Here is a 24,060-nt window from a genome sequence, read left to right on the forward strand (position 1 = left end):
AGAACAAGTAAAATCATACAAACTGGTCCTATGGAAAAAAGAACAAGTCTGTAGTACAGATACAAAGTGTATCCACACTAGTATTTTATATCAGTTTTATAACCGTTTCATACATTGTTAACTGTTATGGCTCCATCATAAAAAATTCAGGAAGTTGATTAGAGTTCCTGAATTCTAGGTACCTTGTCAAATTACAAGTTCCAAGATTGTTTAGGATGGAGGGAGGTGGTATGAAACTGGGTGGTGCAGATACACCACAAGGATAATGAAAACCATAAAAGAAAAGGTGATCCAATGGGCAGGAAGTGAAGCAGTGTGAGATCAACTATGCAAAAGCTTGTATTCCCTAAAGAGATATTACTCTCACACAAACACACCAAAACCCAAGAAACAGAGCACAAGAAATAACAGATCATGAGAGGAGTGCACTAATGTCTTGTATAATTCTTACTTAGTTGATAATAATAATAAAAAAAACCTTTTGAGTCCTGATAGGTATATATATGCAATTGACTAGACAAAAACATTTATGTGAATCACCACACTAAATGCATATTGGTATGATAGGTACACATAGTACTTACATTTGGGCACAAGTCTATATATGCAGAAGCTAAATTCACAAGGAGAAACTCTATTGTTTTCCACAAGATATTGGGGTTTTTAAGCAAAGCTCCAAAGTACTTATGAGAAGCTCTTGCTTGAAAGCTCACAGAAATATTGAGGGGAAGGGATACCTGAACAATCATGTCTTCCAGCAAGGAGTGTTAAGATGTTAATTGTATTTTCGAGCTGACAATGTTTCTGATTTGCAAAATTTCTGGACTTACCATGGCTGCAGCCGTAGCTGCTGCCTGAGCAGCCGCTGCTTGGTTGACCTGGTACTGGGCAGCTTTGATCTTAGCTTGCAGATGTGCAGGAGGATGAAAATATTTGCACTTTTCCCTTGAGCATCTCCCTTTGATGTAATCCATGCAGACAGTCACGGTGTTGTCATTGGTATCAATCATTGCACTGTCGGCAGGGTGAGCAAACCGGCAATCGTTTTCTCCTCTGTTACAATTGCCACGCTGATATTCTCGACATACCTAGGGTGGAATTAAAGGGCAAGTGCAGTTATTTCAACAGAGAAAATGAGACACAATGAAACAAAAGCGACCAGGACCTCTCTGCAAGTAATCCTAAGGTACATTCAGGCAATTGTTTTTGTCCCACCTTGAGGCAATGTCTAGTATTAAACTGACTGGCTGTCATGCCATGATAGCTGAACTCTTTATACTGCTATATCAGAAAATGAAGCCTTACTGCTACAAACCAGACTACAGAATCTTATGAAGTAGAGTTAAGTCTATGAAAGCTTATGCTACCAACTTCTTTCTCTCAATTAGTCTCAAAGGTGTTAAAAGATCTCTTTGTAGAATCTAAGCCCATTTCCCCCCACTATGAGGCAATTACTCAAAATCTACTGTTCCATTTTTTGGGAGAGGATGAGAATGATGCTTACGTTTCTTTCAAAAGGCTTTTCTCATTCTCTCTCTGGAGTGCCATGTGATGTTTTAACTTGTGTGAGTAATTTGCTTGTTGATTTATGGTGACTCCATGAATTTCATAAGCTTTTTTAGGCAAAGAATAGTCAAGGTGATTTTGCCAGTTCCTTCCTCTGAAATATAGCCTAGCATCTGGTCTCTATTACCTTCCCAGATTTAAAAGCAGAAGTAAGCTATTTCTAGCTTGGCTAAATAATCCATTTTAGCTTCGAAAAGTGTAATCTCTTTCTCTCTGTTTTAAATTAACCAAGAACTATGTCAGCCAGCTATTCTACAATCCCACCACAAGAGGGAGAGCAGATACATATAATGCTTTTCCTGGCCATATTTTTCTTTCCCACTGTTGTACTGCATTCATTTTAATACTTAGACAAGTTGTTGCTGCTGCTACTCTTCTTCTTCTTATCCTTATTAAAATTGGTTTCTTTTATTATTAATATTAAGGCTGCTATCATATGTGCAAAAAGGCTAGTTGGGCTTGAGAATTAGTATTCATATTTAAGCGGAACAGAATCATCCCAAGAGATTTTACTGCCTGAGGCAGAGTAGCACATGGCACTCCATATCCATCCAAATCAAGGCCTACAATATGCAAAACCAGCCAAATAATTCTGGCACAACAACAAATTTCTGGTACCTCTACATCTCCCTGGCAGTATAATTTAAATCCTTGTTGGTTCAGCTGACAATATTTTTTTGGTGGGGGGAGGTTGTTTTGTTGCATTTCAAAGAACTATCTACATTTGGAGAAGCTGTTTCTATATGGGTGTGATGTAGTAGCTTGAGAGCACTGGAAAACGACTCTGGAGACCAGAGTCTGAATCCCTGCTCAGCCATGGGTGCCTACTGGGTGACGTTGGGAAAATCATACTTTCTCAGCCTCAGAGGAAGGCAAAGGCAGACCTTCTCTGAACAAATCTTGCCAAGGAAACCCTGCGATAGATTCACCTTGGAGCTGCCATAGATCAGAAACAATTTGAAGGCACACAACAATACATATGTTAGTTTGGAATATCAGTATGCAAAGGGATCTTGTAGCACCTTTTAAAATAACTAAGTGAAAGACATTGTAGCATAAGCTTTCATAGATGTGACTGCATCTGCACTGCAGAAATAATGCAGTGTGACACAGCTTTAACTGCCATGGTTCAATGCTATGGAGCTCTGGGATTTCTAATTTGAGATATTTAGCCTTCTCTGTTAGAGAGCTCTGGTGCCACAACAAAACTACAAACCACTGAATTTCATAACATTAAGCCATGACCTTTAAAGTGGTGTCAAACTGCATTATTTCTGCAGTGCAGGTTCAGCCTTGGTTTACTTTTTCAGCTGCAGTAGACAAGTCTACAAAAGCTTATGCTACAATGAACTTTGGTAAGTCTCAAAGGAGCTGCAAGATCCTTTTGCATAATGACAAATCTGTGCAGGGATGAGGGCAATTTTTATGCAGTTTGTGATTCTTGCTTTTTTGGAGGATTTTTTAAAAAATTATTTATTGACTTGTTTCAAAGGTATATGTGTTCAGTACATTTGTACATAATATTTGGACAAGGAAAAATACAACCTCAAAAGAAACATTAAAATTAAAGGATCCACAATTTCTCTAATGAAATGGTTAATTTGGATGCCCATGCTATTGTAATTCCATTTGGAAAGAAAGCATAAAAACTGTGGTCCCTTCAGTTTCAGCCAGTGGTGATGAGTTGCCTCACTGATGTTTTCAAAGATGGCAACTAAATCAAGCCTCTCCAAAGTATCAGACAATCTTGCACCAGATACAAGTTATAATAAAATAAAAATGTCCTTCGTGTGTGTGTATAAAATAACCAAGTTTCCATAAACTCATTTTGCTTGTCAACAGCACTCTGTTGACCCATTATTTTACTAGAAGGATTTTCAATCATGGTTCATGATTAAACCATAGACATTTTTTTGAAAAAAATTAAACACTGGATGGGTTGATCACATCTTTTTGAATTATGATCCTGTCCTTGTGCATTTGCTGTGTGTGTGAATGTGCGCATTGATTAACACAAAGATTAGCTGTGCAATGAAACTTTCTGCAAAATGTAAAGAAACTGAATATGGGGGAGTGTTCATCCATTTGGGCAGGAGGCAATTTTTTTTTTGTTACAGTAATTGCTTAATTTTCAATAGAGTATCTCGATGTGTCAAGATGAGGCTTTCTCCTTCCTTTCTCTTTCAGGGAGATGAATTCTGTGGACAAACTTTACATTCTTAAGTTGAATAGCAGTATCAGGGTTGGGAAAGTTACTTACTTTAAATACAGTACAGACTGCCGAAAACCAACGGCCTGCTGGGGACTGATTTTCCTCCACAGGGAAGCCACAGCTGCCAAACTGCGCGGCTTCCTTTCGGCAAAAAAATAACCCAAAAAAGCGGGTTCTTTTAAAGCCGCAGGGCAGTGTAACAAGTGCGCCATTGGCATTCATTATGTAAGCACCATGTGGCAATGTATGGATGCCGCACGGCACTTACATAACAATGGTGGTGCCCTTGTATACAGGGCACCGCCATTATTATGCCACCGCCACGTACTAGGATTGCGGGGCATGCGGATGCTCCACCCTGCGCAACCCTAGTATGTGGCCAGGCCAACGCAAAGCGCCAGTCTGGACCACACCTTAAACATCTCCCAGAATCTCCCAACCAACATGGCCATTTGCCATGCTTTTGGGAGGATTCTGGAAGCTGTCATTCAAAATAAGTAACTTTTCCAAATAAATAAAAAGGAACAACTTTAATAGCAAGGATGGTATGTTCTCTATATATGTTAATTGTGGCTATGAGATGAGGCCAACAATTGTATAGGTTGAAAACTTCAGAAGTTTGACATCAGAGGTCTCTCTTCAGGTGTCTGGCCTTCACTGAAAAGCTAGCTTCCAAGATCAGACAGGATCTGGTGTCTTGAAGGTACCTTTTTTAAACAGTTTAGGTTTTTTTTCTTTTCTTTTTGTTATACTTTGATCTTGGAGATACAATTTTCCATCTTTGTCATGGACAAACTAAGTGCTTGGGGGTGTCATGGTGATTTTGCCTTGCTTTTAAACTGTGAAATGGGAGTAGAGACTTACCCAAGGATTCTGGAAAAGTCCCCCCCCCACTAAAACCCGCAGAATTCCACAACCAGTATAACCACTAGTTATACTGGCTGAGGGATTTTGGAAGTTGCAGTCCATAAAAGGATTTTTCCCTAGTTCTAGACCTGACTGCAAAGCTAGTTGCAGCTTTAAAATGCCATGTAAACATGAGCAGAAATGTGACAGGGAGGGGAGAGAAAATGGACCCCAGAAAAAAGAACTGTGATCTATTTATAGTGTGAAAGATCTTATGATTGCTGAACAGGCACTGGTGATTCATAATCAAAACAAAAAGTACCAGCTTCTGGAGAAGTAGCAACCAAACCCCTAGAAGGACAAAAAGTTCAGATCACTGGTTGGCTTGGCAGAGTTTTGTCTCAGAGAACTGCAAAAATGACAGCTGTGTCCCCTTGCCCCACTTAACACACAGCAGAGCGTGAGCCCCACTCTGGAGAGAAGGCTGCCTGAACTCTGCAACACAGCAGCAGCAGATCGAAAATTGCCCAATTAGCCTTGAAAAGGAAAATCACCTCCAGCCATTTCACTTCCCTTGCATCCTCCTTGCTGTGTTTGCCTCAAGTTGCTAATCAATGCAACAGTCACTCCACACAACTCAGCTCATAGTTAACAGCTTGTCCTGGATCCAATCAGTGTTGCCTACATAGTCTTTTGTGGGGGTTTTGGACTATGTGGCCATGTTCTATAAGAGTTTATTCTTGATGTTTTGCCAGCATCTGTGGCTGACATCTTCAGAGAATGCTAACCTGGAAGAGAGTGGGTATTTATATATACTGTGTGACGCTGGGTGAGGAGGAGTGATTCCCATGTCAATCTGTATATTGTTCTGTTGTTGATGGCCTCCTTGGGGTAGGAGGATATGCAAAACTCTTATAGAACATGGCCACATAGCCCGAAAAACCTACAAAAAACTATGGATGCCAGCCATGAAAGCCTTCGACTTTACAGTGTTGCCTGCTTTAATTCAAGCTTTAGGTGATGGGAGGAGGTATGCAAAGGGAATCCTTGGGCATTTCCTTACATGATTCAAAATCACCCCTTTGAGACTACATTACAATGTAAAGTGGTCTCCAACACTTTTTTTTTTTTTTGGGGGGGGGTGTATGCACATGTAGACTAATAGTGGCCATGTTCATTCACACTTCTCAAACATGTCATGTGGAGCACAGCATTTAGGATAGAAACATTTATTATGTAAAATACTCTTTTTTATTATGTAAAATAAAAATTCTGCAATTCTTGTTTTTAGGTGAAAGCTGAATACACAACTATTCTTTACAGCCCTTCCCAGTGTAGTGCAGGCTAGCATGTATTTTGTTTTTACAGACAAACAGCAGAAGAAACCATTACTATGAGAATTAGGAAATGGAAGACACCGACTCTCTACCTCAGTGTTATTTCTCTTTCTCTCTGCTCTCCATTTTCTTTTTCTAACTGGACTTTCCCTTCCTCTGTCTAGGTGCACATTCAGCCTTTCTCAGTTTCCTTCCCCATGCTAGGCCCTTCAGATGGAAGCACCATGAAACTACTTAGAGGCCCTAACATCAACAACCCTGCTCCATTCTGGCAAACTCAGAGTCATGCCTTCCTTGACTGAATCTGTCCAGCTACAATGTCATCTTCCTCTTTTCCTATTGGCTTCTACCTTAACCAAGCATTATTGTATTTTCTAGTGATTCATGTCTTCTCATGGTATGTCCAAAGTACGACAGTCATCTTGGCTTCTAGAGAGAGTAAGACTCAATAAAGTGGAGTTTTCCAGTTTTGTACTGGTGTTCTGTGTAAACATGGGCAATGAATTTGAATTTTTTTATTGTAGATAATCATGCAAGACCATAGTAACCTATTAATCATGTAGTTAAATATGAAGAAGTATCCTAAAACAATATCATTTGGCTACCAAGCACATTTTCTGGCTGAAGGGAGATTTGGGCAATGGTCTCAAGCATTCTCACTACTACACTACACTGACTCTTGATGTGGTACTTGTTGACACAAGTGAGTGTTGTTATGTAAATAGCTTAAGTATTGTCATGTTCCTCTCTGATTAGCAAAGATGAAACAAGGCACTGCCATCCATCCAGCAGGAGACCAGACCAGTGAGCCAGCATCTGGATACTTGTATAAATCAACTCAGCCACTGTAGCCTATTTTAGTTCAGAAGCTTTTTTCCTCTAGCTTCCCTGTAATTTCATTTTTTTTAAACCACAGTGGGTAACTCAGAAGTGACTCATAAACTGACCCTGCCTGACACTCATTAGGATGCAGCACAGGTGGGAAGCATGAAGTCCTTGAGATACTATTAGATTTCAACTCACAACATTCGTCACCGTTCAATATGCTGGCTGGGCACTGACAGGAATTGCAATCCAACAACATTTGGAGAGCTGTATGATTCCCAACCCAGGCTGCAAGTTCAAGAGCTTCTGTGGGCTATACCCCTGACACATGGATAGGCTGATTAAAATGTATAAGGCAGCTCCCATAGTTCAGTGGCCTAACAGATAGTTTGCACACAGGTCCTCCCAGGTTCAGTCCAGACCATGGTAATGTCAGTTAAAGCTACTGCTTCAGTTAATTTAAAAACTGATTTATTCACGTTAACTGTTGAAAGCTTTAGTGTATAAATCATTACTAATGGTAGTTCTCAATATTGTTTTAAAGGTTTTATCTGTTTTTAAATTGTTTTTAATTATGTTTGTTAAAAAAAACTCAAATGGAATGATTAAAAAGGACCCAAATGACACCCCTTTTGAAAAACTACCCTTTAAAAATAAAAGTTTTAATTTAAAAGTTGAACAGTACTTGTTATTCAAACTATGCAAATGTGACAATGATTAAACAATTAATTTTATAATTATTGTGGTTTTTTTTGTTTTTTTACAAATTATGGATATTTTTAAACAATATTAAAGCCAAGAACTGGTTCATTCTTTCCTATCACCAATTAATGGATCATATTGGGAACAATGTGAACGTTTCTCTAGGAATACAATGAGACCTGTTAGTATCAGAAGAGATAAAACAATAGTCTGACTTAATAAAAAACTATTCCCCAAATACAGATTTTTTAAATGTGTAACAGAACTGTGATTCTAATATAACGTCTTCACTCTACACACTTTTAGCAGTAAACATGAACTAATGATCTCACACCAGAGCATCTGAGAAGCATTACTGATAAAATAGCACAGATTAGATGAAGGCCCAGCCTTGCCATTTCCCCATGCAACCAGCCAATTTCTCTTCACAATTCACAAGTAGTAAGGTGCTATTTTAGATGTCTTCCTTATGGGAACTGACAACAAATGGAAAGCTTTCTCATGCATGTACAAGTGACTTATGTGAAATCAGATGTCTGGTGGCAGGGTTGTTGCTTTCTGATGCAGTTCGAACTGTTAATCTTAAGTCTGTAAAAAGTCAGTCTGTGTTGTTCCCCACCCCCATCCCAGATATTTCTGCATAGCACTAGTCACAGTGAAAAGAAAATAGGTAAAAGAAAACAGGAGTTGAAACAAACAAAACAATGGGTTTGCCAATGCTGTGGCCATGTATAGATATAATACTTAATGGTTCTTTGATTTTCTTAACCATGGCTAAGCATTTCGTCCAAATCATGGTGAAGGATAGGACAAAAATCAGTATGTGAAAGCATGGGTTGAAGTGGTTTTGCTTTGCCTTACTGGAGATATATCCATATTGCATAATTACAGTATTTTGAGATCCCTTTAACTGCCATGGCTACATCTTCAGAATATTGAGATCTGCAGATGGTTAAAAGCCTTACAGTTCTCTAGAGCATTTCCCAAAAGAACATCTCTCTGGTAGAGAACTCTAAATACTGCACCCCACAAAGGTTTTGTTTTTTTTAATTGAGAGGTGGGATCCTACAAATCCCAGGATTCCATAAAATGGAGTCAAAGCATCTGAAGAGGAATTGGAGTGCTATAGTTATGAGATGTGTATACACTCCATGTTAGATTCTCCAAACCATGATACATTTTTTTGCAAATCATGGTTAAATCTATAATGAAAAAAACAATGGTAATACATGTTTCCCCAGTTCTGCGCCAACTCTGCCTGCTGAATGACAAAGCAAATTAAGTAATACTAAGTATACAGTATACTCTGTGGGGCAAGGTTTAGCTCAGCAAGCCAAGCTATGATTTTGATGTGCGTCTGGGGTAGTCAGATGTATTAAAGATTACCTTTTGGATTAAAACTCCTGGAATCTTGCCACCAGCAAAGCTACTGGCTACACTGGCTGAGGAGTTCTCTCCCCCTCTGTATATAGGATAAGGCAACAGGTCACTATTAGCACTTATTAGTTCATAGATTTTTATCCCAACTTGAAGAATATTACAATGTGACACTGAAAACTAAAATAGTATATTGGTTTGAGAGTTGGACTAGGACTCTCTGAGACCAGGGTTCAAATTTCTGTTCAGCCATGAAACCCAGTGGGTGACCTTGGGCAAGTCATGTTCTCTCAGCCTCAGAGGAAGGTAATGACAAACCTGTTCCAAACAAATCTTGTCCAGAAAACCCCACAATAACCTTAGGATTGATGTAAATGTGAAGGCACACAATAACAACAGTAACAATGGAATATACACAGGAAGTAGCAATATTCAGTTTTAAAAACTATTGCAACAAATATATATCAGCATCATTGAGCATTATGCCTGCATCAGATTTGTGCTTTAGCATTTATCTTTCATTAATTGAGAAGTCATAATGAAAGTGTGACAAAGTAGCATGAAGCAGACTTAATTTGTAACGTAGGTCCTATACAGACCAGCAGAAAACGCCACTCTGTGGGCGGAGTCAGGGCTCAGCATCTGGATTATGCTTGCCCTAACGCCACCCCATGGCACCATTTTGGTGTGCGTCAGTGCAGATGGTGTGCACCATCATGACATACCTCCGACATTGCATCCAAATGACACAGTGCTCAAGGGGTGCCATGGAGCTGTGCCTCTGCGGCTATGGCACCCTTTGGAGGTCACAAAATGGAGCCACTTTTTGCTGCTCCTTTTTGCGCTCTCCAGAGGCCGGATGGGGCTGCAGCATGAGGTTGCCGCGGCCCCGATCTGGCCAGGAAAGGGGTGGTTGCATGCCGCCCCTTAGGGGCAATCTGTATAGCCCCTTAGTTTAGTGCAGTACCAAGCTATGGAATAAGGCTAGCTTGCAGCCTACTTGCCTAAGGACGTAATAAGATCCTAAAAAGTCTCGTCAAACATCCTCTGATAAAGGATTGTTTAAGGGCAAAGGACAATATCAGCTAAAGTGGAAGAACACTTATTCTAAAACTGATAAATAACAAATATGAAGCTTGAGGCAAAAGTGTCAAAACAAGCATGGAATGGAAATGAGAAAGGTTGTCAATGATTGTTTCTTACCCAGGTAGGAAGGTGGATAAATTCAAGAGCTTTTCAAAAATTACTCTGTTGTACTGTAACGTTAAGAATCCTCCAATCAGCTTAGCTATGCTAGCAAGGGCATTCTAAGAGCTATAATGCAAAAAATGTAACTTTGCCATGTTTTAGCTATACCACTAACAATAATTCATTCATTCATGTCAATTTACAGCCAGTGGGTGTAATAACCTTGTTTAGCCATGAATGACTGGGTTTGCCACTAAAATTCAAACTTAGCTTTTAAGTAGATTCATATTTCCCAGATGCATACCTCTCCCTAATATCATTATAACTCTATTTTTGCAAAACCCAATATGAGTTAATCTATATTTGCTATAAAGGCATGTTCAGTATTACTAAATAGTCAAGCTCTGCCATCTTTGTGTAAGATCTCATGGTGAATATTATAAAAGAGAGATTGTGAATAGCCATGAATCCGAGGGTCAATTTTCTTACACAGGGACTCTTCAAGTGCAATATTGACTGCCAAAAATGTTTTTGAAAACACAAAGAAGTGTGTTTTTAATTTTCTTTTAAAAAAAACATGTTAAACAGTGCCTTGCAATCTATGTAAAGATAACTTGACACATAATATATTGAGGAGACACAATTCAACTTTCCTTCATTATGTTCAGAAAATGGGTAGTCCCGGGAGTTAGGACAAGCCAAGGGCTACAAAAAGAAACATGAGGAGCTTCAGATAGTCCCAGAGCCATACAACTGTACTTCCACTCCTTGCATTAACAAAGCACATGTGACAGTCCATCAGAGAAGTGTTGTGATGCATCACACTATGATGAATGGAGCAGAAAAGAAAACACTATTGCACTGATGACATTCCCAGGCATTTGGCAAAAAATATGCAAAGAAATAATAATGACAATATAATTTTAAAACTCAAACTAATAGAGAGCTATACTTTGAACATATAACAACAGGATCAGTTTGCATGTTAATCAAGTTTTGGGAAATAAAGTGGCTCATTAACATTCCCACACTACTTATTAACTACTGAGAATTAATGATAGTGACTTATGACAATATAGGTGACTACCATAATCCAAAGTATGTGGACATAAAGGTACATAAAGAATACTTTTCTATAAAACAGATAAGAAAGAGGTTCATACAACAATTTGGGCAACTGCAAACCCACATTCTTTTACAGCTCTCCTTTTAAGGAGAATATAAATTATCACATATCTTGTTCCTGCATACAAGTATAAAATAAAAATCTACAGTAGTTTTCTCTCTGTTGGGTGAGAACACAAGAGTTTTCAGATTTTTTTTCAGAAAATAAGAAGATTTCTGGGAATTATTATAGGCAAATAACACTCTTCAATTACAAAACACAGTCGTTTATCCCCCTAGTGCTTTCCCCCAAAATCTGAGCAAAAGCATCTTTTTTAACACATAAATATAAAATAAAAAATTTGCAATGGTTGCTTTCCCCCCTAAAGCATATATCAATGTGTCGAGATACACTTTGTCACCATAGATCAGGAAATGTGAAAATATATTTTACTTAGGATTACAGTCACTCTGCCCAAAATGTGTGGTAAGATTGTGGCAATGTCTCTGAGCTGGAAGAGGCTTGGGTTTCTTCGTTCTTCCCTGTCTCTCTCTTCTTCACCCCTAGTTTGTCCCTTCTGCTGGGAGATCTTAGCTAAGACAACAGTTCAGCTGCTCAACTGCCATGCCAGAAATCTCTGAGGTCAGCCATAAGAAGATGTTTTTGCCTAATCCTGTAAAAGCCTACATCCAGCACATTTTGGATGAGCAGCTGCCCATCCAAAGCATTACAGACACATCATTATCTCACCTCTAAAGAAGTTTTGTCTTAAATGCCAAAGCAACCATAGTTTTTTTGTGTTTTTTTTCGGGCTATGTGGCCATGTTCTAGAAGATTTTCTTCCTGGCGTTTCGTCAGCATCTGGAAAGATGCCAGCCACAGATGCTGGCAAAACGTCAGGAAGAAAATCTTCCAGAACATGGCCACATAGCCCGAAAAAACCACAAAAAACTATGGATGTCGGCCATGAAAGCCTTCAACTTCACCAAAGCAACCACTTTCACATGTTAGCTATTTATGTGCCACTGCTATTAAAAATGAGCAAGAGTCAGAAGAATTTATGAGAGGTTATTTCCTACCTCCAGTCTGTCAGTCCTCATTAACTTTTGTGCTGCTGCCGCTGCAGCAGCAGGAACTGGTACACCAGGATTCCCTGCAACCAGCATTGGTCCTGTTGGCAGGATCTCTGCTGGGACCAAGCCAGGGGAGACAGGCCCCAAGTAGGGATTAAAGGCCGTTGAAGCATTGGTGGCTAAGCTTGGTGCAACTGAAAACATTGGCTGGGGAAGAAAAAAGAGAGACAAAATGTAAATATTAGCCAGTGCTTTACATTAATAATGTTTAACATAAAAAGTCATAAATGCATTAAATAAATGCTTTACATGAAACTCATTACATCAGACTAACTCTGCTCTTATGGTTATATACATAGTGATTTGTAAACAGTGCCTTAGATTTCAATTGTCCCTTCCACCAGGAAATGATTATAGGATAGCATTGCTGCTCTTTCTAACATAATGCCCAAGTTGTACTAGACATAGGGGATGTATATGTTTATCCAAAGCATCTTTCAAATATACTGTTATTTATTACTGTAACTACTACTGCTTCTACTACTACTATTCTTGATCGTATTACTTGTAGATCTCCTAAGACTATCAAGAGCTCTACAAAAATAAGAGCAATTTTGATTTTTTTTTTACTGGAGTACTTCCTGTTTAATTGTTTTAAGTTACATGATAATATATGAAGCATATTCAGAGTAGTCATGTCAGCCATGCAACAAAATAAAACAAAACCCCAAATTGACAAATGATTAATACTTTTATTGCCCAAGCAAAACACAGAAAATACACTAGTTTCACTGGCTTCTTCATCAGACAAAATTGTTAAAATCATACAGGAGAACAAAAGTGACAATATTAAGTCACAAGTCTACAATTTTTCTCAGATATTATTTCTGTTGTCACTTAAGATGCTCTACAGAGATATGAATACAGACAGAGGCCATTCCTCTTCTTGGCCATGTGGCGACCAGGAACAAAGGGAAATAAAAGTCAGACAATAAAATTTCAACTCCATTAGCAACAGAACAGTACCCTTTCTTCTCCTGTATGAATTTTAACATCTTTGTCTGATGAAGAAGCCACTGAAGCTTTGAAAGCTTATGTGATATATTTTCTGGATGTTGGCTGGCAAATAGGAGCCCTGGTGGCGCAGTGGTTAAATGCCTGTACTGCAGCCATTCACTCAAAACCACAAGGTTGCGAGTTCAAGACCAGCAAAAGGGCCCAAGCTCGACTCAGGCTTGCATCCTTCCGAGGTCGCTAAAATGAGTACCCAGACTGTTGGGGGCAAATTAGCTTACTTGCTAATTAGCTTACTTGCTGTTCACCGCTATGATCTTTGGAATAGCGGTATATAAATAAAAAAAAAACAAAAAAAAACCAAAACAAAAAATAAAGGTATCACTTCATTTCCAGTTTTAAGTTCTGTGATAATATATGAAGCCATTGTAAGGGTCCACCCATGTAAGTCATTGCAGGATGGGACTTCTGGCTGCTGGAGTCCTGTTGCTGAAGTCTTTGCAGGACCAGGCCTGAGCTGCCAGAGTCCTAGAAGGATCGGGGTGAGCCAATAGGCACAGCCAGCTCTATCAATGTAGGGCAGCTGGCGGTACAGTCATTTAAGGGTTGCGTTGGTCTCTCAACCCTTGTCACAACAACACAGTGCTGCTTATAGCTGCTCTGGTTGTATTTCATCTTGTCTTGCTAGCCTTGCTGTGCTTAGCCCCTAGTCTGTCTCCTGAATCTGCCTCTGGCCCATTGGACTCCTGGAACTCTGCCTTGCTGTGCTTAGACCTTGGTCTGTTTCACAACCTTACCTCCTACCTCTGGCCCATTAGAATCTCTAATGGCCAGAGCAGATGGGTGGGATAGAGCAGCCAGAGTTTTCTCCAGCCACTAGCAGGTCGAGACTGCGTTGACTACATGGCCCACTCCCAAAGCAGGCTGTGCCATGCTGCCAGGGGTGGGATAGTCCTGGCTCCTTTTTGGTCTGGTCCCAAGGTCTGGAACATGGCTTTGGGCTGCTTTGGAGGCATGGGTCATTTGAATGCCTCCAAAGTGGAAGGAAGACGCTTCATTTGGCCTGTCCTTCCAGGCCTTAGTTCACCATCCACGATCCAGGCCCTGGCAGCCCACCTTGGTATTCAGGCCACCCATGCCTTGAATCTTGACAGGCATTATGGCCATTTTTGCTACTGGTACCTATTTTGATAGGCAGTGGTTCTTAAAGGCAATAGGAGAGTCAGAGAGAAGAGAGAGATTGAGAGTGACTGAGAAAGACCTTTCCCAATTGTACACTTTAAGGTACTTTAAATAAAAATTGTTGGAGATTCATCTGAAAAGCTACATTACTTTAAAGAATCAGGGAGCTTCACTGCATGAGAAATGAAAATGGAGCCAGAGAGTAGCAGCTTTTGCCATGCTTTACTGCATGATGTCGTAACGCTTCAGTTCTCTTCCCATGTGAGATGGCTTTAAAAGAGCAGGGATTTTTTAGCTGGAAAAATCAGCTAGAACCCATCTAGAAATCCAACTGGAAATCAACAAAAGATATACTTTTACTACCGTCTCCTGCAGGAAGACAACTGAAACATTATGACATCATGCTGTAAAGCACAGAGAAAGCTGCTATTCTCCAACTCCATTTCAGCTTTATTTTCTCATGCAATAAGGCTCAGGATTGTATCCACATTCTGGCATACAGTATGTCACTTTATGCATGATTCAATAATGGGCAATCACTTCAACCCCTGAAATGCAACAAAGATAGTCAAGAGACCTTGCTGATCTGGCTAAGCTGGGGGAGACAGAGCCCTCAGTGTATGAAACATAAGAGTCTTGATCCAACCTTTAACTGGTAAGAGATGGTTCAACACAAGATTGTTTGCTAGCAATCTAAATGGCAGGTTCAGAGCTTCTGACCTAGATTGAGATGGTGGGAGAGGGATGGTTACAGCCATCTACCCAAATCACACTAGTCTTGATCTGGATTAAATTTGCTGCACTTACTCTAGAGTACAAATTAGACAAAACAAGAAGATGCATCTTTTAGCTTTGTCTTTCACATACTGGCCAGTTTATTCCTAAGACTTTCTACATGCAAAACACACAGTTCTACACGGAGGTATGCTTGTTTTCTAAGGACAAATAGACTAGTATAATTCCACTCCAAGTAAATTTCATGTGTATTATTCAAAATTCTATTCTTATCAATTTCTGTGCTAATTTGCCATTTTTAAAAAGTTCATGACAATTTATATTTAAACATTTAAATATGTAATTTTTAACTTGTCACAAAACACACATTTCTAAATGTAGATTTGTAAAAGGTCCCGTGTTTGAATTTTTGTCATTCTTTAATAAATGTTTTGAGCCATTAATTTGGCAAAATCAAAAGGATAAATGATGTTTCCATCCAGACATCAGCCTGAGATCTGCAAATCAAGTCAGTTTGCTCAAAATGTGGCCCCAATGAAATCATCCAATGCATCCTTACTCCTGTCAATGACAATCATCTATAGCTCTCAATAGCCTCAGGATCACAATTCCAATTCATTAAAAGAAGGATATCTTCTGCATTCAGAAATAATCAAGTTAGTCAAATTGGCAACTAAGCTTGGTGCAACTGAAAACACAGGCTGGGGAAGGGGGAAAGCAGATAAAATGTAAATATTTGTGCCAGCCATTACATGAATTGTCTGACAGAAGAATATGTCATACAGAAGATCTGAAAGAAAACAAATTATTGAAGGCTAAGGAGTCGGGTTCTGTTACTACTAGAGAGAAAAAATGAATGCGAATGAACTTAGTATTTTGTGACAACCTGATTCCACAATCTAACTTGTTTTCTAAATGTTAATATTTTGTTCTTTAACAAGAGCAACAAACATCCTTGGTAATCTTGTACGCTTCTCATTCTAAATAAAGAAATGTTATTTGTGTCTCTCAAGAAGCCATATTCAGGTGGCTACATTAGAAGAGGTGCCTAAAGCATAGGGACAAAGAATATTCAAATATATTTGAAAAAATGACCCAAACACATGTTTTTCAAGTGTCAGGAAACCCTGATGAGGAGAACCCTAGAGAGGTGAAAATCTTCACATTTTGGAACTTAATCTGCATGAAAAATAGATTGGGGGGGTGGGGGTGGCAGAGAAAATAACCCTTAGGAAAATAGCCTTCCTGAGGACATCTGCCTAGCGACCTCACTACAGGCATTCAAGAAAGCGATTAAAACCGAGCTTTTCTGCCAAGCTTACCATGATATGATATAATATACCGACTGACATTTTCCCTGAAAGAGATGCTGCTCTATTCCCCAATTGTATTGTTAACTGGTAATTTAACTGATAATTGTTATTGATATGCTGAGATTTTAATGTTAGTAACTTCTTTAAAGATTTCTATGTATATGTTGGATTTTATCTAGTCTGTAACCCCGCTTTGATCCAATGGGAGAGGTGGGGAAACATAAATAAATTTTTATTTATTATTTATTATTATTATTATTATGTGAAGAAAATGTGTTTTCTGAACAGAAAACCTGCTTATGGTTTAGAAAATACCATTTCCAATACAAAAAAGCAATAAAAAGCCCACATTTGGGGGGGGGGGGGGAGAACAGAATAAGTGCCAAATTAAGAAGAATATTTGAAAACTGTGCAGTTTTCAGTGACTTTCCCACAGCAAGGGTAAAAATAGTAGAGACATTCACTGTTGCCTGTGGGGATTATATTTATGAAGATTTACATCCCTGCTAAAAGGCAAGAAATAGATTCATTAGCTGAATTGCAAGATAAATAGATGACAAACCTGTCATGCCTCAGAGCAATATGAAAATCTCCAGCTGATATATCTAATTACTCACAATCATACTTTCCATACTATTGTGGTGATCACAAATACAGCAGGAGATGCTACAATATTTTGCTCTGAATTGAAAGGATGAGTAGGGAGAAATCTGTTGGCATTTCCCCTATAAAACCAGTAAAGTAGGCTACCAAGTTGGCCTCTGATGCTGGTTTACTAATCCTGCCATGTCTTTTTAGTTCTGTGACCGACTGAGTGGAAGCCACTGCACCATTTTTATAATCCTTCTAAGGATGCCTGCTATTTCCTTACACTTTCCACTTTGCAGAGGTACTGCAGACCTTGCAGAATTCTGTTTCTCTTCTCCAAGTCCTTCTCTTGGGTGTGCCTTATGCAGCATCTGTCACTGACCTTTCTTCTTCTCATCCTCAGCTCATGTCTGAGAACACTGAAGCCTTATCACAATTTGCTCCAGCCTCTCCCTCTACCTTGCCCAGGGATGTTGAAAACATGCAAACACAGAGAACAAGAGGAAAAAAGAAAGAAAGAAGAGGGAAAGATGGGAGATATAGAATGGGCTTTATTGGAAAGAAGGACTGTATGTACAAATAGATTCCTATGGGACAAGTCTCAGGCACAAGTGAAGCCTTGGACGAGGCAGAAAGACAGAGCTTGCAAAACACAAAGGCACTGGGATTGTTGAGATGGGAGAAAGGATTTTTGTGGAGGGTTTCTGGGTGAGGAAGAGTCTTGATTTTGTGAAGAGGGGTGTTTTATGTTTAGTTGCATGAGGAATACTGGCAAATATACAAGTGGGACAGAAGAAGGTTTAGATGCTACAGACATGGGATTGCCAACACCTTTTCTCTATTCCCAACTGGAAGATTGACTGATTTCTTACCTTTCTTCAACACAGAACTTAAGGTGGCTAACAACCAATTAAAATAAAACAATTGTAGAACTTCTCAACTAAGAACTAGGAAGCACTGCCCCTGTTCTGATGGCCGATGAGTCTGATTCTCAAATTTGCCAAGGTTTGATTACCTCCATTACTCGATGGCACCAATACAACAACAACAACAACACTTGTAAAAACTAGAGCCTAAAAGTAAAAAATAAAACCTGCAATCTGATGGCGGCTGCCATGAAGTGAGTGTCTGCACGTTTATTTGTATTTGGGAATTAAAAAAGGGAGATTCAGTTTGTTTGCATAAGCTGAAAGGCAAGTATTTCCAGTAATAAAGTATATGAAAGAAAACAGCTACTGACTACACCTGCATCCTTCTTGGGGGAATATACATTTCCCTGCGGCTCACAATCAGGTGGATGGAACATGAGCGAGAAAGTTACTAAGCTGCTAGAGCCTAGCAAAAGAAAAAAGAGCTCATTCATTCTGGTTCCAATGACTGCTGAGTCACTTTGTGCTCAGTGGCCAAGTCACTGGTTAAAAATTAATGTCCTTGACTCCCTGGTGATAATGCAGCATCATAGTGCTCTGTTTTGAACAAAATGCTGCTCAAGTATGAAGGATACCTTTCTTTCTTTTTAAAAAAAGCATTTTGGTGTTTCCCTTGCAGTCCAGCTAGAAAGACATGCCCCTGCCACTTCTTAAGAAGGGGTGCAGGCACAAGAAAGAAATGACATTGTACCATATCTTCTGTAAAAGCCAAGTATATACCTAATACACTATGACACTCATATAAGGAATGGAATTTAATTGTTGTATATACAGAGTGCGCCGCCACAGCAATCTATAGGATTCCAGCATAGGCGATCCCCCGCATATAGGAAGGGCCCACTGTACTATTATTCTTGAAGGAAAGTGTAAAAAATTTGCCAGCAAGTCACAGCCCACTGCCTAGTGTCTACGTCCAAACTGCTCTCCACATTTCCACAACTGTGTGGACCCACTCTAAGGCTCCAAATGATGATGTGCATATCACTGCCTGCCATAGAATCATTGTACAGCTTAGCATTATTTACTGCTAACTCACCAGCCTGCCAGCCTCTAGTCTTCAAGAAGCTGCTTGCTATCTTCCCCTGTTCCTCAAAGTGAATTTATTTTGATATCCTGGAAATGGGTTCCACTTACAAGAGTGTTCACATTGGAGCATAACTAGGAGAGGGAGGGATGAAGCTATTGGCCTCCTTGAATAAGAATTCTGCCCCCATAAACAAAAAGTTCCTTGGGTCTCCAAACTTCTATCATTGCAGAAAGTGAGACACTAAAAACTTTCGACACCTAAAACTCTTCTATTTGCTGTTTGCATTTGGTAACTTTGCCTGTACCATATTTTTGGAGGGATGACTAAACTGTGTTTCAAAATGCTCAACTGAAGTTTTAAGTTACCACAATGCTAGAAATGTGGGGACTGAAGGAAAAATTTCAGGGGAGTGGGCAGCATTCTTACTGAGGATGCAATGCCTTCATTTTGCACACACCTCCAACCCCTGGTAGCTGCAGCTTACAAATACATCACTGTTTGTGACTATACCCATCATGTACCTCAAGGACTTGATAGGGTTTGAAAAGCATTCTTGTACAACTGGTTTTGTGAACCAGTTAGGCTGGTGTTCAGCCACCCCATCAATGACCTAAGTTACTCTCCTGCAAAGTGATATATGGACAAAACGCATGTATATCCCTCCTACAGTCCCTATCCATATGAGGCCATGTCTTTGAACAATGTATGCCTGTTTGAAGGTCATTTTTTTGCACATTCACTTTTATACACACATTTTCATAGAAAAAGTGGCCAATGAGACAACATGCTACTTTATAATGGCTACTCAGCAAACACCTCCAGAAAACTTAAAACAAATGGTATCTACAATGGAAAACATTTATTGTAAAATGAGGTGACTTGCTATTTGCATTTTCGATAAGAGATCACTGTTTGACCAACAAGAAGCTTTGTTTACTCTCTGGTCTTTTGCAAAATAAAGTCCTGGCACCTGCTCTGAGGAGTTGCCCTTCTAACTGCAGTAATGAAAGTGGATTCTAAAAGTCACAGGTCATAGGCTTACAGTTTAGATTTAACTCACAGTTGGCCATATGCAATGCAACACTTAGTAGCAATGATAATAAACAGCCTTTTGCAGCAGCACAACTGCTTGAAAGTGGACCAGACAAAAACACAGTATTTATGCAAAAGTATGTTTTTTTTCAGATTAAGACAAAGCATTTTTTTGCTGCAAGCATCACAGAAGTTTGAAATATTCATTTTTGGTGACAGGAAATTACATGCCAGGTGGTGTTTGGAAGAAGATAGTCCCAGAAATATTTTTTCCTAGCTTTCATTAAGCCCCAGACTATGTTTTACTTTTGGACAAAGTTTCCACACATTTGAGGAGTTTATTCTGACAATAACCAATTATCTGGTGATCTAATTTGACTGTGGCGGGATACAAACCGCCATATAGTACGTCTTCTATACGTACTAGGGTTAGGAAGGGGCGGTGCTTCCGCACCCCCCTAACCCTAGTACGTATAGAATACATACAACATGGCGGCGCCCCTTCCACATGGGGGCCGCCATGTTTACGTACTGGACGCATAGCGTCCAGACGTGTTGCGGTGCCTATGACGTCGCGAATGCACCAGCGGCGCCTTGCGACGTCATAAAGGCGCCGCAAAAAGAAGCTCCAAAATGGAGCTTCTTTTTTGCTCCGCGCGGGAGCTGCGCGGTTTGGCTGCTGCGGCTCCCTCGCGGAGCAAATGGCGCCGGCGGGAGACCACCGCAAAGCGGCGGTCTATATCCCGCCTATGAAATCTCCTTTAAGGAAGAAAGCTCAGTTGCTTTCCCAGTCAAATGTTGGCTCTGCTCAGCTGCATGGAAATGGACAAAATTTTAAGAACAATGCACTGATTACACTATAGGTTTATGCTTTCTTTTCTGTTCTGTCCTTCCTGCCTGCCATATTCCTCAATTGTTTGAGACCACCCAGGTGGCTGAACACTGTGACCTTAACATAAGCCAGTGGTTCCCAACCTCATCCTCCCCTAGATGCTATCAGCCCAAAAATTCTATCTTCTGCAGACATTGAACAGAAAAAGTGAGAACTGTAGTGCATATGAGCACACTAGGGTAAGAATTATTGCCATTAGCTACTATCAACTTCATTCCAATCATGTGAGGATACACTTCTAAAAATGTCTAAGGGTTTTCCCATCAAAGCAGCAACAGAGTTTAGGTTGGTGTACATGTTTTGTCATTGCTGTCTCTTCAATAGCTTTTGCGTATCTCCTATATTCTCCCAAAGTAGATCCTTATTTTCCCTGTAACTATTTCCACCTTCATAAACATAGGATTCACTATTCTTCTGGGACAACCTTGGCTTTTTGGGGCCCAGCCCTTCCAATCTCTACTGGACTATCCTTTCATCCTGATTAAAGAAAGCGGAATTGGCTCTACTGGACAGAAATGTGAAGGCTCAGAAACTGTAGAACCCTCCAATTCGGCGTCTGCATAATATGTAATTATAACCCCTGGTTATTTGAAACATGGTTTATAGACTATAGCAAGGCCTTAGACTGCATATATCATGAAAGATTATGGAACACCCTTAAAGACATGGGAGTGCCAATATATCTGATAGTCCTAATGAGGAATCTTTACTCAGGACAGGAGGCCACTGTTAAGGCAGAACACGGAGAAACAGAATGGTTTCCAATTGGCAAAGGGGTCAACCAAGGCTGCACCCTCTCACCCTATCTGTTACAAAAAGCAGGATTGGACACAGGAGGAGGAGTGAAAATAGAAGGAATATCAACAATCTAAGATATGCAGATGACACCATACTACTAGCTGAAAACATCACAGACTTGGAACAATTACTAAGAAAGATCAAGGAGGAAAATGCAAAGGCAGGTTTATTGTTCAACATAAAGAAAACAAAAATAATGACCACAGAAAATTTACAGATTCAACCTAGACAATGAGGAAATAGAAATAGTAAAAGAATTTTCATACCTGGGATCAAATATTGATCAGTCAAGAAATCATAAGAAGACTAAGAATGGGGAGGGAAGCTATGAGAGAACTAGAAAATATCCTAAAATGTAAAGGCATACAACTGAGCACGAAAGTTAGAATCATACAAGCCATTGCATTCCCTATTACCATGTATGGACGTGAGAGCTGGACAGTTCAGAAAGCGGATAGGAAGAGAATTGATTCATTTGAGATGTGATGCTGGAGAAGAGGGCTGAGGTCATCATGATCAGCCAAGAAGTCAAACAAATAAGTCCCAGAGCAGATCAAACCATAAATCGCTCTGGAAGCCAAGATGACAAGACTGAGGCCGTTGTACTTTGGCCACATCACGAGGAGGCACGACTCACTGGAAAAAAACAATTATGCTAGGAAAGGTGGAGGGAAGCAGAAAGAGAGGAAGGCTACATGCTACACAGATGGACTCTATTAATTAGGTCATGGATATGAATTTGAAGGACCTGAGCAAACAGTGAAGCATAGGGAGTCTTGGAGATGTCTCATCTACAGGATCGCCATGGGTCGGGATTGACTTGAGGGTGGATAACAACAACAACTCTCTCTTTGTTCAGCAGCAAATTAATTAGGTCCAGTCTTCCACCTAATATTTGGCCTAGAGTAAGGAAGCACCAATCCAACTCCCAGAGACATAGGTTCATAATCTCAGTAAAAGGTACTGACAACAACTGAAACATTCACTGTGTGAGAAAGCCAGTCCCATCTTTCACACAATCTCAAGAAAACAAATTGTTACACAATGCAACATAAATAAGAGCCAACATTCACTAGAACAGTGGTTCTCAACCTTCTTAATGCCATGACCCTTTAATACAGTTCCTCATTTTGTGGTGACCCCCAACCATAAAGTTTTCTTCTCGGTTCCTAAGATCATCAGAAATACGTATTTTCCGATGGTCTTAGGCAACCCCTGTAAAAGGGTCATTCAATCCCCAAAGTAGTCGCAACCCACAGGTTGAGAACTGCTGCACTAGAAGAAAGAACAAACAATTAAAGCTCTCTAAAGTATAGGGCTGAATAGAATTCAGTATGCACAACTTTTTTTAAGAAAAGAATTTATTTCAAGTATTTCGTGTAGAGATGAGCAAAACACAGACCCAGTGTTGCACATGAGATGGCCCCAGCTCTTCCTGTCTCCCACATACTATGCTGATTAAAATTGGCTCTCCTGGATAGAAATGTGAAGGCCTGGAAAAATAGAGAGGGAAACCCCTTTTTCCTGCAGGCTTTCTTTTCAAGAAAAAATAAAAATAAAAATGGATTATGGAATATTTTCTTTTAGAATGATAAAATGTTTGATACAAGGCATTCATGAATATATTCTTCCCACATTATTTCTAGTGACTATGTATCACGCATCACTGCAATTCCTGGGGTCTTCATTTCCTATTCTTACTTCTTTGCACCCCAAAGTGCAGCAATATTTAAAATAGGTGTGTACAGACAAAAAGGTGCTTTATGTATGTTTGGCACTATGAAAGACCAGAGGAGATAAAATTATATTTTACTAATATAGATGGCGCCTTCTGTTTTTATTGTATACTTGTGCCAGTTTACAAGGAGCAAGCAAAACTAAACAAAAAAAGTTGTCAGGCATTCCTTATTGGTAGCTCCATTTGTAAGAAACAATAAAATTTAATAAACTAAATTAAATTTGTACTTATTTTCTCAATAAACTGTACTTTTACAGTACATAATACATGATACCTTTATGTCCAGCCAGCTTATACAGAATGTATTTTATGTTCCTAAAGTAACACAGAAACTTTCAATCTGTAAAGCATGCTAATATTACATTTTTCTTTATTATTTTTTAAAATCAATGGCTTCAAAAATTCCAGAGATTTTATCTTTTTTTCCTCAAAGAATCTAGGAGTTGTGATTCATCTTTTAAATAGGTAACAGCCTATACCTACTGGTATATGTAGTTTGACATTTAAAAAATGTCCTGCCTCTGTATACTTAAAAACGGTAGTTTATTATTTGACGTGATAGGTTTACATGACAGAGAAAG

General features: G+C 39.4%; 1 protein-coding gene across 18 annotated transcripts in view; it reads right to left on the minus strand.

The window, feature by feature from the left end:
- Positions 1 to 24,060, minus strand: part of MBNL1 (muscleblind like splicing regulator 1) — a 249,606-nt gene that overhangs the window by 21,281 nt on the left and 204,265 nt on the right. For all 18 annotated transcript variants that reach the window (XM_089509029.1, XM_089509034.1, XM_089509031.1 and 15 more), the window contains 2 exons: positions 12,238 to 12,438; positions 831 to 1,088 (listed from right to left, as the gene is read on the minus strand). In XM_089509029.1, the coding sequence (XP_089365155.1) occupies positions 831 to 1,088; positions 12,238 to 12,438 (459 nt within the window). The remainder of the gene's footprint in view (positions 1 to 830; positions 1,089 to 12,237; positions 12,439 to 24,060) is intronic.

The sequence above is a fragment of the Sceloporus occidentalis genome, unplaced genomic scaffold (genome assembly GCF_023333645.1).
Source record: "Sceloporus occidentalis isolate IW3139 unplaced genomic scaffold, rSceOcc1.0.p SCAF_2, whole genome shotgun sequence".
NCBI lineage: Eukaryota > Metazoa > Chordata > Lepidosauria > Squamata > Phrynosomatidae > Sceloporus > Sceloporus occidentalis.